The sequence below is a fragment of the Lynx canadensis genome, chromosome B3 (assembly GCF_007474595.2).
Source record: "Lynx canadensis isolate LIC74 chromosome B3, mLynCan4.pri.v2, whole genome shotgun sequence".
NCBI lineage: Eukaryota > Metazoa > Chordata > Mammalia > Carnivora > Felidae > Lynx > Lynx canadensis.
In genome coordinates this window covers 120681189-120695296 of record NC_044308.2, presented here as the reverse complement: position 1 = coordinate 120695296, position 14108 = coordinate 120681189, and the positions used below count along the sequence as shown (strand labels likewise).

At 39.4% G+C, this 14108-nt stretch overlaps 1 protein-coding gene across 4 annotated transcripts in view; it reads right to left on the bottom strand.

The window, feature by feature from the left end:
* The window catches only part of TTLL5 (tubulin tyrosine ligase like 5), a 310515-nt gene that overhangs the window by 22288 nt on the left and 274119 nt on the right, over window positions 1-14108 (bottom strand). For 2 of the 4 annotated variants that reach the window (XM_030319611.1, XM_030319612.1), the window contains one exon: window positions 49-706. The exons of 1 other annotated variant lie outside the window; for it this stretch is intronic. In XM_030319611.1, coding sequence (XP_030175471.1) covers window positions 684-706 — 23 coding nt within the window. In that variant the 3' untranslated portion in view covers window positions 49-683. Of the gene's footprint in view, window positions 1-48; window positions 707-14108 lie in introns of those variants that run through there. One more of the 4 variants, XR_004343713.1, reaches the window with a different exon arrangement.

The following is a 14108-nucleotide window of genomic DNA, read 5'->3' as shown; positions in this document are numbered from 1 at the left end:
TCGTGTGTGAGTACTGATTGTTGGGGGAAATTAGTAAATGGAAAAAAAGAAAATAAAAATAGAATTACTTTATTAATTTTAGAAATCAGTAATTCCAAAGGGTGCCCTTACCATGGCTCATGTGGTCAGCAGCACACCGACTTTTCTCCGCTCTCTGGGAAACTTGTGATGTATGCTTCCCCCTTCCCCCAAACCCTCAGAAAAGGGAAGAACAACTTTGGTAGATACTGTTGTTGGGGTTTTAGGCTTGTAGGAAGTAAAGCTTAATACTGCAATCTGGAAAAGAAGAGGAAGCAAAATGCAAATAGCCAAAGAGCCTCTTTTATATCGTCTCTGTGTGGTAGCAGGAGAGGGACAGAGAAGACCTAAGCAGGTTGGGGGAGGAGGTAAAAGGGGTAAAAGATACATGTGTGCTCTGATGGGGTACATAACGTATCAGTGGAATGTCCCCACTGCCAAGTTCAATCAAAACCCAGCCGATGTGTTTTCCTGTTGTCTCAGTAAAAGTCTGGAGTGGCTGAATGGCAACAACCTACTGCCACCGCCGCTTGAAGGCTCTGGGGACTGAGGCAGCAAAAAAAAAAAAAAAAAAAAAAAAATACCATGGACCCCTTGCAGCGCCTCCGACACACCCATGGCAGTAGCGGGACAGCAAATAGGTTCTTCCTCAGTGCGGTTGTGGCTCATCTTTTAGTGTGAGCAGGATCTGAAACAAAGAACCAACCGCTAAGTGACCTAAATGAGGACATGGGGTTTCACTTCCTTACAATAACGTCTGGTTTAGTCAGCATTACGGAAGAGTAAGGAAGTTGTGGCCAAATAAATGAAGTTCACCTTGAACTTGAAGACCTGTCATTTTAACCACTTTTGTTGGAAACCTTTCTAACACACTCCGGTTCTGCTGCTGCTTTTTTTGTGTGCTGCTTAGTTTCTTCCCCCTTCTCCCCCCCCCCCCCCGCCCCGTAAGAACATTTTATCCCTTTTGCTTCTTAAACAGAAGATGCTAAAATATGTGAATCCTTGCTAGAAGTGTAGGGCCAGCACAATTAGCATTCAGTATCGAACTGCATGGAAACACTGCTCTATGCACACCTCTGAGCGTGTCTAAAACTTTGCCGAACAGCAGGTTGTCAGAATACACTCTGCCTTGTACCCCTGTCCTTATCCCCCATATATGCACCTACATCCCGTTTAAGACAAAGACATTACCATTACCCCGAGTCCCCTGTGAGGCCCTCCCATTGCCTGCCCATTTCCACTCTCCTCAATTTTGTGTTTATTCTTCCCCTGTTTGTTTTTTAAAAACAGGTTTTTCACCACATATACTCATATCCCTAAATATATGTCGTTTCGTTTTATGTGGTTTTCAATTTCCCAGTGCTGCTATAACTATTATTACATGTGATCTCAGCACACAGCTGGGAGAATTTCTTCAGTTATATACTTAGGAGCGTAACCGCTGGGTCATCGACACTTGCCTCTTCAACTCTAAAAAACGAAGCCATATTACATTCCAGAGCGGTTGCGCCAGTTCACCCCCTACCCCCACAGCACTGGATGGGCTTCCCCTGCTTCTCTGCCTCACCTACCGGTGGAGGAGGGGTGTTGCCTGAGTTTAAAATATTTGCCAGTCAAGTGTCCTACTGTGGTTCTAATTAGCATTTTCCCCAATTAGGAATGAGGTTGAGGGACGCCTGGGTGGCTCAGTCAGGTTAAGCCTCTGTTGGTTTCTGCTCAGGTCAAGATCTCTCCAGACTTGTGAGATTGAGACCCTCCCCGATGCGCGTTCTCTTTCTCTCAAAATAAATAAGCTTAAAAAAAAAAAAAAAAAAAAAAAAAAAGGAATGAAGTTGAGCCTCTTTTCAAGTATCTATGGCGCATACATGTTTTTTCTTCTGTGAAATGTCTGGACATGGCTTTTGCTTATTTTCTTACTGAGTTTACTGTTTATTGATTTAAAAAAAAAACAGCTTCAATGAGCTATAAGCCACATACCACACAATTCACCCATTTAATGTGTATAATCCGGTGGCTTTGGTATATTCAGAGTTGTGCATCTCCCACCACAATCACTTCCAGAACATTTTCATTGAAAGAAGGTGAAACCCCATGCCTCTTAGCCATCACTCTCACACATCTCATCCTCCAGCCCCAGGCAACCACTAATCTTTCCAGTCTCTATAGATCTGCCGATTCGTGACATTTCATATGAGTGGAATCACACAATATGTGGTCTTTTGTGTCTGGTTCCTTTCACTTAGCGTGATGTTTTCAAGGATCATCATGTTGTAGCATGTAGCAGTACTCTATTCCTTTTTCTTTTTTAAGTTTATTTATTTATTTTGAGAGAAAGCGAGAGAGTGAGTGGGGGAGGGGCAGAGAGAGAAGGAGAGAAAGAATCCCAAGCAGGCTCTGCACTGTCAGCAGAGCTCGATGCGGGGCTTGAACTCATGAGATGTGAGATCATGACCTGAGCCGAAGTTGAACACTTAACCGACTGAGCCACCCAGGCATCCCAAGATGGATGGTTTGTTTAAAAAAATTTTTTTGTTAAATAAAAAAATGTTAGATATACACACAAAATAGCATTGTGTAAGACACCTCCATGTTCCATGTTCCCAGCATCTCACTTTGATAATTATCAACATTCTACCATTCTTTTTCTCTCTCCCTCCCCCGGTTTCCTCCCCCTGGAGTACTTCAAAGCAAACCCAAGGTAACACATCATTTCACCTATAAAAACTTCACAATGTATCTCTAATGATATTAAGGGCTTAAAAAAAAAGAAATACAAAATAAAACAAAAAACCTACAATATCTGTATGGTGTCTTAGAAGTTCTCAATTTGAACAAAGTCAAATTTATCAATCTCCATCTTCACAGTCTGCACTTTTTGGGGCTAATGTAAGAAATCTTTTCCTTACCCCATGGTCATAATGGTATCCTCCTATGATGCTTTATATAAGATGGGACACTTTTTTTTTTTTTTGCCTGTCATTTTTAAGTCTTTAATCCAACCTAAAATTATCTAGAGTGTGAAGCACAGATCTAATTTCATTTTCCCCACACAATAACTAACTATTCTAGTTATTATTGATGGAAAAGTCCATCCTTACCTTCTTTAATGGCAACACCTCTCTGTTATAAACTGTTTTCACATAGGAGACCAGTTTTAGGTTTTCTCTATTCTGTGCCAACACCATGCTCTCTTTTTTTATTAAAAAAATTTTTTTTAATGTAATCTCTGCCAACGTGGGTCTTGAACTCTCGGCCCCTAGATCAAGAGTCACACGTTCCACCGACTGAGCCAGCCAGGTGCCCCTACCCCATGCTCTCTTAATTACTTTAGTTTGGTAATAATTCTTGGTGTCTAGTAAGACAAGTGACACATGGCCTCTATCACTCTCATTCTTTTTTTTTTTTTTAACGTGTATGTATGTATGTATGTATGTATGTATGTATGTAGAGAGAAATGCGTGCACCAGCTGGGGGAGGGGCAGAGAGAGAGGGAGAGAGAGAATTCCAAGCAGACTCCATGATGTCCATGCAGAGTCCGACGTGGGGCCTGATACCGCAAACTGTGAGATATGTTTCAAGAGTCAGATGCTCAACTGAATGAGCCACCCAGATGCCCCTCACTCTCATTCTTTAGTAGTACAAGGGTTATTCTTGGCCCTTTTCCCTTCCATGTAAATTTTAAAATCAGCTTGTGAAATTAAAAAAAACAACAACTAACTAATGCCCTTTTAAATCTATCGATCAATTTTGGGACGAACCGACATCTTTACCAAACTGACTTTTAATCTTGGAACATGTACATCTCTCCATTGTTTTGGTTTTTAAAGTGATTTTCACTATGTTTTTATAATTTTTAAAATAATAGGTGTCATATTTTTTGTTAAGATTTTTCCCTAGGTACATTATATGTCTTCGTGATTATACTTTTGATACAGAGGGTATCTTTTCCTATAATCACACACTCTATTGCTGATGTACAGAAAGATCGTTAAATTCTCTTATAAAGGTAACAATTTATTTGAATACTCTTTTTGGGTATCTGATGAGACAAATAGATTATCTGAGAATATGGACAGATTTGCATCTTTCTTTCTGATTCCCGTGTCATTTCCTTTCCTTATTTTACTTTACTGACTAGGACTTCCAGTACAACACTCAGGAGAAGGGATGGGTTTCCCTTGTCTTGCTTCTCATCTTAAAGGGAATCTTTAAAAGTTTTCCAATGAATAGTATGATGGCTATTGCTGTCTATTTGTAGAGATACTTCATAATTAGGCTCCCTTCTATTCTTAGTGACCTGGGAATTTTTTTTTAAAGCGATGAGTATGCTGAATTTCATCAACTGCTTATTCTGTATCCATTGAGAGGAGCATAGGATTCTTTTCCCTTTAATCCGTTACTGTAGTAACTACATTAGTCAATTTTTAGACGTTAAATAATCCTTGAATCTCTGGAATAAACCTAACTTGATCATGATTTTTTTTTTTTTTACATTGCTGGACTCAGTTTGCTAATGTTTTATTCGTAATTTTTTCACATTTATATCCACAATTAAGAAGATGTGATTTTAGAGTTTTTGTGGGAGGGCTGTCCTGGTTAGGTTTTGCTATTAAGATAGTAAGAGCTGAGAAGTGTTCCCTGTTTTCCTCTATTCTGGAATAGTTTGTAGAAGGTTGGTATATCTGATCCTTGGATGTCCAGTAAAACCATAAAAACCGGCTGTTGTATTTATGGAATCATTTTTGTTCTTGGTTAAATTTCCTAATAATTAAAGAATATTAGGGCTTCGTATTTCTTTTTGAGCAAATTCTTCTAAGTTAAATACCAAATGTGTATCCATCTCACCAAAGTTTTAAAACGGTATCAGTACAAAGTTATTCATAATGTTGTCCATCTGTTTAATCTCTGAGGCATATATAATAATGTCCCCATTCATTCCTCTCAATGGTGCTCATTTTCTATTTCATTATTTTCTTCCTTTATCTTTATTATTATGTATTTGTCTTTACTTTTTACTTTCTTTGGACTTATTTTGTTGTGAAATTCTTAGGCCAGGTTCTTAGCACATTAACTTTGAGCCTCTACCCTCTCCCTACTATAAATATAAGTTTTCCTTGAATATTGCTTAGCTACATTCCTCAGGGTTTTGGTGAACGGTATTTTCTAATTATATTATGATTTTTTTTTTTTTTTTGGTGAGTTAATTCCTAATTTAATCCAACATGTGAGGATTTTCCAGTTATCTTTTTGTTACTGCGTTGTGACCAGGAAAGATGGCCTTCGAAATGTGATTCAAAGCCATATCTGCTAGATCAAGCCTCTCAACTGTGTGGTTCAAATTTCCTAAAATATAACTGATTTTCAGACTGCTTGATCTACCAATTATTGAGTTATATTAAATCATTCCAATATGAATGTGGGTTTGTCTATTTCTCTTTGTGGTTCTGTTAATTTTTTTGTCCAATATAGTCTTTACAAATATGCATTTTATTTAATTAAAAAAATCAGTAGATAAGCTAGTGAAACTAAATCAACAAAAAAAGGCTAAATACTTTCTGGTGAATCTTTAGAACTTTTAGCCATAATGTAGTGACCGTCTTTATTTCTTGATATGTTTTTTTTTTTGTCTTAAAATCAATTTTTCTGATAAATATAGCTATATCTCCTGGCATATCTTTTGCCAAACTTTTTCTTTGATTCTTTTTTATATACTTATGTTTTAGATAGGTCTCTTTCAAGCAGCCTAAAAGTGCAGTTTTGAAAATCTAGGCCAACAATATATCCATCTCTGGTTGACCATTTCCTGCACCCCTCTACTGCTACTACCTTGCCCCTGCCTGGTGCAGTAGCCACAGAGATGCTGTTAAATCCAAAATCAGCTCATGCATGACTCTGCCCAGAACCCCAACTCCCACTTCACTCAGAAGGAAGGTGCAAGTCCTTTCGTTGGCCCGCTGGGTCCTTTGTGGTCCGGCCCTCTTCTGTCTCTACAGTCTCATCTACACCTACTCTCCTCACACCCTACACCGTGGCCCACTGGCCTGCTTGTACTTCCCAAACACAGCAGCCGTGATCCCTCTTCAAGGCACGGGCTCATGCTGTTCCCTCAGCCTGGAATTCCCTTCCCTACATATCCACCGGCTCATTCCCTCACCTCCTTCAGGGCTTTATTCAAATGCTACTCTTCCTGACAGATCGATTTAGAATAGTCACTTTCCCCATTCTCTATCTTTCATGTTTTGTTTTTTTCACTCTAGAACCCTCACCACTGTCTAATGTACTATTTGGGTTACTTATTTGGTTTGTTGTCTCTCTCTCCAATTAAGGATTTGGGGCTGTTTTGTTCACCGCTCTGTGCTATGTGCCTAGTAGTGTTTAGCATATAGTAGATACTCAGTAAATACTGTTGAATGAATCAATCTTCCACTTTCACTGGGACATTAGTGCACTCACACTTTTGTAGTTACAAATACTTTGTTATTTCTACTGTCTTAAGTCGTGCTTCCTATTTGTCCCTACTCTTCTTTGTTTTCTTTTCCTCCTTGAAGTTTTATAATCTCTATTCTTTTAGTTGTTACTCTATTTTTGCATTTGTATATACTGATTATGTAAAGCTGAAATTAATCATTATCTTTAGCTTTTCACTGTACAAGATCAAGTTAGACTACTTTAACTCTCATCATACCGCCTGCCTTGATTAACAAGACTGGTGTTGAATATTTTCATCCCCTCCTTCTTAGCCTCCCAAGAACATTATTATTTTATTATTATATCTGTCCATATTTGTAAACATTCTTTGCTTGTAGTTCCTCTTTGCATTTTAGACCTTCGAAATGTGTATTTTCGTGTGCTATGAAATGTGGTATTACCTTCCTCTGTTTGAAATATCCATTCTTTATTTTATTTGTTTTAAAATGTAAAGTAAATAAAATAATTTATTTTATGCATTCAATAGTGTATACATTTAGTCAGTTTTTATCTTTTCTAACTTAACATCACAAATTTAATATCAATGACATATTTCAAAAGGAAGTTTCAAGATTAAAATGTTAGCTTCTCTAAACAACAGACGTTTCACAATAAACATAGATTATTCTGAATTTATATAAAATTAGTATTTATTTAGTTTACCAGATACTCAAATCTTTACCTTGCACACTTAAAAAAACAGAATTACTACCTCAGATAGTCTAAGATTATTTTAGCCTTTAAGCAACTGATTCTGGTCCCCATGCAGCGCTCTGGTGGATACACAGGGTCCTTTCTATACTCAGTACCTCTACAGGAGCTCCCAAGTAGCCAACATCTCACAATTCAAGTTTAAATACATGATTGTAATGGACATTATTCTCCATCCACACAGAGTTCAACTAATTTCTTCACTAAAGGGTTGGATTCTGTATTTCTTTGACACTTTTCTTGGTTGCTTAACCACAGTCTGTGACATTTTAATGCTTTTGGATTTTTTGAGCAAGTTTTTGGCCATACCCTTTGCTCTCACTTTTCTTTGATTACTTTTTTTCATCATGGTAAGTGTATTATTTAAGCCCCATCACCTACCTCACCCATCCCTCCGTCCACCTCCTCTCTGGTAACCATCAGTTTATTCTCCATAGTGGAGTCTATTTCTTGGTTTGTCTATTTCTCTCTCTTCTTTAATTTTCCTTTGCTCACGAAATATCCATTCTTGAGAATCTTTGCTTTCCTTTTGTGAATTCTTCTGGGTTTTAAATGTTGAAAAATGTCTTCATTTCATCCACATCTTTGAAAGATATTTTCGCTTACAATATTTTTCTGACTGGCTGATTATTTTCTCTCATCAGTGGCCACGTAACACTGTAGTTCGGCTTCCACTCTTGCTGTTGAGAAGTATGCTGTCAGTCAAACTGGCATTCCTCTGGAAAGCCCTCTTTTGTCTCCAGGTGCTTTGAACATCTTTTCGTTGTCTTTAGTATTCCAAAGTTTCAGTATGGTGTGTCGAGATGTGGATTTGTTGTGATTCACTGCAACTGGTGTATCTTTTCATTAGTTTTGGAATATTTTTAATTATTACAGGCTCTAAGAGGACACCTCCGCTTTGCCGAAACCTGGGATTGGACCAGTCTAATGCTCTCCCACCTGAGATATTTTGGCTCCAGTTTTGGTATATTTTTAGCCATTATCCCTTCAACTATTGTCCCGGTCCCATTCTTTTTCTTTCTAGAACTCCAATTATCTGGGTATCTATCAGGCCTTCTCACGTGATTTTTCATCATTCTGTCCTGCAGTTCACATAATTTCTTTAAAGAAATATATCTTTGAGTTCACTAAATATCTTTTCAGCTGGGTCTAACCTGCAGTTAAGCCCAGCCATTGATTTCAAAACTTTAGTTACTTATATCTTTGTAATTCTGAAAGTGTACATAGTTCTTTTTCAAATCTGTTTAGTTATAATTTTAATCTTTTGATTTTACTCATACTTTCTACTCCTTCCTTTCATTTCTCTAAACACATGAGAAAATTTATTTTTTATTGTATGTCTGATAATTTCAGTATCTTTGTCTTTGTAGGTCTGATAGTGTCATCTGTTATTTTTGCTGACTTTTGCTTATGGTGCCATGTTTCCTTATTTGTTTTGTGATTTTTAACTGTGATCCCAGTTCTTCAGAATTTATTTGAGGGGTGCTTGGGTGGCTCAGTTGGTTGAGCGTCTGACTTCGGCTCAGGTCGTGATCTCACAGCTTATGAGTTTGAGACTTACATTGGGCTCTGTGCTGACAGCTCGGAACCTGGAGCCTGTTTCGGATTCTGTGTCTCCCTCTCTCTCTGCCCCTCGCCCACTCACCCTCTGTCTCTCTCAAAAAGAAACATTAAAAAAAAGAATTTATTTGAGATTTGAATTGAAGGAAGATCCCTCCAGAAAAACTATGCATTTGATTATATTAGGTGCCTGGGGCCACTATTAGCTTAGGACCACCTTGGATTAAATTCTCAGTTTCAAGTTTTTCAGGGTACCTAGGGAATGTCAACTCACGCCCAAGCTTACACGAGGGCCAGTTTGTGGTTATAAATGTTCACGGAAGAGTCCCCTACTCCATCTCACTCAGCACCAAGGTCCAAGACAGGCAGTTTTCTTCCAGTGCCTGAGATGGTAAAGGTAAAGTGGGAAGGGAGGGTTTATTTCTGGTTGAACTTTACATGGAGAATACAGCCCTTTGGGCTTCCATCTTTAGGTAAAGCGTCTCCAGTTAGACTCTCCACCTGTTTTCCCTGACACCTGCCATGATTCTAGTCCAGAGCTGCTGGGATCTCCACTCCTGCCTGCTGACTCGGTTCTGGGCTGATAAGGGCAGGGACAATACCTAGGACAACCATGTTACTGCCCTCCCCCCCACCCCCTCACGTCCTTTGTGGCCACGATCACAGCTGTGCTCTTTTATGGTAGAATTCTGAAAAACCAGTCACTGAAGCTGCCCATCTTCTTTTTGGCTTTGATATCCTGACCTGGAAATTTTTTGTTTTGTGTATATGTATGTGAAATGGCTGTGGGTCACACTATTTATACACTCACTTGGCATTTATCAAATAAATGAAGTTACAGCAATATTATTAGGTTAGTTTTAAAGTCAACAAGCAACATAGACATAAAATATTAGCAGAACTACCCTTAAAAATCTTGAAGCACCTGTAAAATACATTGTGCTGGTTTGGCAACTGAGTCCAACGAACCCAATTTGTCCTCCAGTTACTGTTCTCCCATTAGCATCATATTAAGTAACTGGCTCGAGCTACTGTAATAGCAAATAAAATTATTTTCAGCACCGTGATCCACACCTGCTAAGGTGAAGTGCACGAGAAGCACCTAGGCATGGAGAACTGCTGAGGGCACCGATCATGCTCATGCTCACTTTGAGGAGTAAGTTCTCTGAGAGGAATGGTGGACAGACTTTCCTAGACCATCAAATCATTGCTTCTTACACCACTTTTGAGGGCAGGGGTGGGGTGGGGTGGGGGGTCTGTGTCTTGCATGTGTGGTTCGTTTCCTGCGCAATGCACTCTTTGAAGTGCAGAGACCACGTCTTGCAAATCTTCACAGGACCTGAGCGCCCAGCATTTTGCCATGTACATATTTACATGGAGGCTGCTTGGGAAATACTGGATCGACGGATGTGGGAAATGATCGATAGCAGTGCTCCCTATGGGCAGCAAAAGACTTCCAACTAACAATACAAACTTGGCCTCTGAAATACCACAGCCTCGTGTGATAAGCAGCAATCCACGCTCCAGATCAGTGCTCCTACTACCCGTCAGCTGTCTTAAAGAAAGGGAAGTAAATTTTCAATGAGATCATTGGACTCAAGGCTTTTCTAGTTGAGAAAAAACAAAGAATGCACCATGACTTCCACACCACTAAAGGAGGCCCAGACCTCAAACAACATGAACATATAACTGGAGCTATTTTTCTCCCTCCAAGGTCTCAAGTGAACAGGAGAAGTAAAATTAAAAGCTTTTTTTTTTTTTTTTAAATTACCTAAATGCAAAGGCTTTTGTAAATTGTGCCTCTTAGATCTGCCCCTAAGGCCCTTTCCAACTGATCAGAGTGGCCCTGATAGTACCTTCTGGCAACATTCTGGCTTGATGAGAGAGTGAATGAATCCATTTATTTATATCCTGAGTGACATGAGGAGAAAGGGACAGCTGGGGAGCGAGGGCCAACCTGCTGTCCCCTCACCTTCCTGGGCACGGCTCCAGCGTGTAGGAATGAACAACACAGGCACAAGAGCATCAGATCCAGTTCGTGAAACCCTGCCTGGTGACACGGAGGCGCCGGGCACAGCTGCACGGGCTTTGTTCAGAGAAAAGGCAGTCCCGAGCAGCTCTGGAGTGCAGCCACAGGGGACAGGGGAGCGAATTGGCTGACCACAGGAGCACCGAGAGCTCATGCCCTCCCAGAACCTTCTTCATTTCTAGTGAGCAACAGGGCACTCAGTTTCACTCTTGGATGTTAAATGCACCCTGGGTCAAGTGTCCATCCGGGGGACATTTACTTTCTACTTGCAAGTAACTGGAGAACCGAAGTCATATATACAATAAGCTGAATTCTTCCCCCCAAAAATGTTCCATAACTTATTTCTGAAAGTATATTTAACTCCTATGAACTTTAAACCATGTTCCCCTTATTCTGGTTCATTTTCTTATTACAAAAAAAGCAGTAAAATGGGCATGGTAAGGTGACATTGTGGAATAGAAAGAAAGATAGAATGACTTTCAAATGTGACTCAGTGAAAAATGTTTCTTTTTGTAACTCCATTTAGATAGTCAAGGACATACTATTTCACACGTTTGCAGCCTTTTTTTTTGCATAAGAATACTTAATAACTTCCCTTTTATGAAAATTTCAAAATTGCAAGGCTGATCTAAATCAAAGTTCTTGAGATTTAATTCCATGATCTATGTACATCTAGTTTTTTTTGTTTTGTGTTTTTAATGTTTAAGAAAGAAAGTGTTCGCGAGGGGAGCTGGGGCAGAGAGGGAGGGAGACAGAGGATCCAAAGGCAAGCTCCGCACAGAAAGCAGCGAGCCCAGTGCGGGCTCGAACTCCCGAACCACGAGATCATGACCTGAGCCGAAATCAGACACTTAACAAACCAACTGAGCCACTCAGGCGCCCGACATCTATCTAGTTTTGAAGCATAATCCATTTAAGCATATCTGGGATATGTGTGTGTGTGTGTGTGTGTGTGTGTGCGCGCACGCACATATAAATTTATATATAAGATGTTTATATACAATGTAAATATATGTGTATATCAATATATATATATATTTGTGTATATCAAAAATATATATATATTTTGTGTATATAAAAATATATGTATATAATCTGGATTTATAAAACAAATCACTAAATCATCAAAAGGAAAGTGATATATTTCACAAAAAGTGCATTTACTTTCTTAAAAAGATTTAATTTCTTCATAGAAAGTTCTAATAATGAAGAATGGTAGAGTAACACAAGGATATTTGCTTAAATCTGATTTTTTTTTCTATTTATTGGCCTTCTAATCTTTGGGATTTAAAAATAATGATTACTGTTTTCTGAGCATAGGACAAATACATGCTCACTGTAGAAAGTCTTTGGTGGGGTCTAAGATAGATTTTTATATAGCTTTGAGTTCAAAAGAATTGATAATACAGAGGCATTTTGTCTATTCTAGAATAATAATTTCTAGCCTGATACAAATTCCATCTCATTCCGCCTAGAGTAGACACAGCATTAATTCAAAAAAGATGCTGGACACTGGTTCTCTGCCTAAAGATCAACAGAACAGAGGACTTTGAATTACTTGAGGAAGATAAAGGAAGGGACTCTAGACAACTGACTTTCAAACTTATTTTTAGTAAAAAAATACATGATATATGAATATACACATAAATATCTTTCTGACCTGAACAGAAGTCTCACAAAACAATTCTTACTTTTATCGTAGAGGACCCTGGTATTTTTCTTTCTATTCTATCCTGTTCCGTTGCAGGAGGGGTGGAGGGAAGAGAAAGACATGATGGTTATGATCAGGGGTATGCTAGTAAATGTTTACCAACTGGTTCTCTGTGGTAAAACAGAGGCCCCAGCTTTGTGGTGGTGGCTGATTTCCACCACAGCCAAGTTCAAGTAACCAACATGAAGTTGGTGAAAGCAGTGTTGGGAAGACATGCACCACTGGCTCTGGGACGCCTGGTTGGGACCCACTAATTGATCTGATGACCAACTCTTTGGTCATGACCCACAGTTCACAAACCACTGCTGTGGAGTCTAGAGAATCAAACTCATTAGTAGTTAACAGGAAACTGAGAGGGGCGAGTAGACACGGTCTCCAGGAGGTACTGAGTGACAGCACCTGTACTCAGGATGACAAGCTGCCTGGGCACTGGTCTGAGGGGAACCTACTCTGGTGCCCACTCTGACCTGGCATCATCTGCCTTCAGCTTCCCCAAAATAGATCATCTTGGGGAAATGAGAAGTATCGAGCAATGACTTTAGGAAAATGCCAGTCTTCCCGAGTTTGTTTCTTTCCTGTAATGTGGGAATAATACTAATGATAATAATTTGTGTGCTTTGGCTAAGGGTCACATAAGATAAACTATATGCAAACATTCTGAAAATTATAAAGGACTCTACAGGGCATAGTCACACAAAAATGGTTCAATTTAACAAAATCTTAATCACGGGCAATTTAAAAATATCATCTGAGCTCATCAATCATTCCCGCCCCCTTGGCTCTCCCTTCTGTGGGTCTCTGAGAGTCTGAAATATCCAGGTGCCTCTTAAGGCTGCCTCCTTGGATGGTTCCGCTGGCTCTTCTTTCTTCTTTGCCTTTGCTTCCAACCCCTTGCTCCCCGACATTCTTTCCCTCAGATAATTTATCCACTCACAGCTTTAATAGGTAAACTCTACATCTGGCTCACATTTCTCCCTAGCTTTTGAGAAGACTTTTCTCAGTTTAATGTGCAGCCATCATGTCAAATTTGACTTAAAAAAACATTTTTTTTAAGTTTTTAAATTTATTTTGAGAGAAAGAGCACAAGCAGAGGAGAGGCAGAGAGGATCCCAAGCAGACTCCCTGCTGTCAGTGCAAAGCCCAATGAGATGCTCGATCCCACAAACTGTGAGATCGTGCCCTTAGCCAAATCAACAGTCAGACACTCAACTGAGTGAGCCATCCAGGTGCCCCCAAATTTGGCTTTTAAAATACTAACAGTGTTATTTGTCCTACTCACCCACAAAACTAGGTACTCTAATTCTATCAACTGCACTCCTAATAGCCCAGTTACCAAGATTTTCTTTTTTTCTTAGAGCCAGCTGCTCAACTGACTGAACTACCCAGGAGCCCCAGCAAGGTTGAATTTAAAGAACTCGCATCCACTTCCCCATTAGCATGGCTGCTATGAAAAAAAGAGAGAGAGAGAGAGAGAGAGAGAGAAGCAAAGAAAAGAAAGAAGAAAAGAAGAAGTATTAGTGAGGATGTGGAGAAATGGAACTCTTGGGTACTGTTGCTAGGAATGAAAATGGTACAGCTACTATGGAAAAGAATATGGCAGTTCTCCACAAA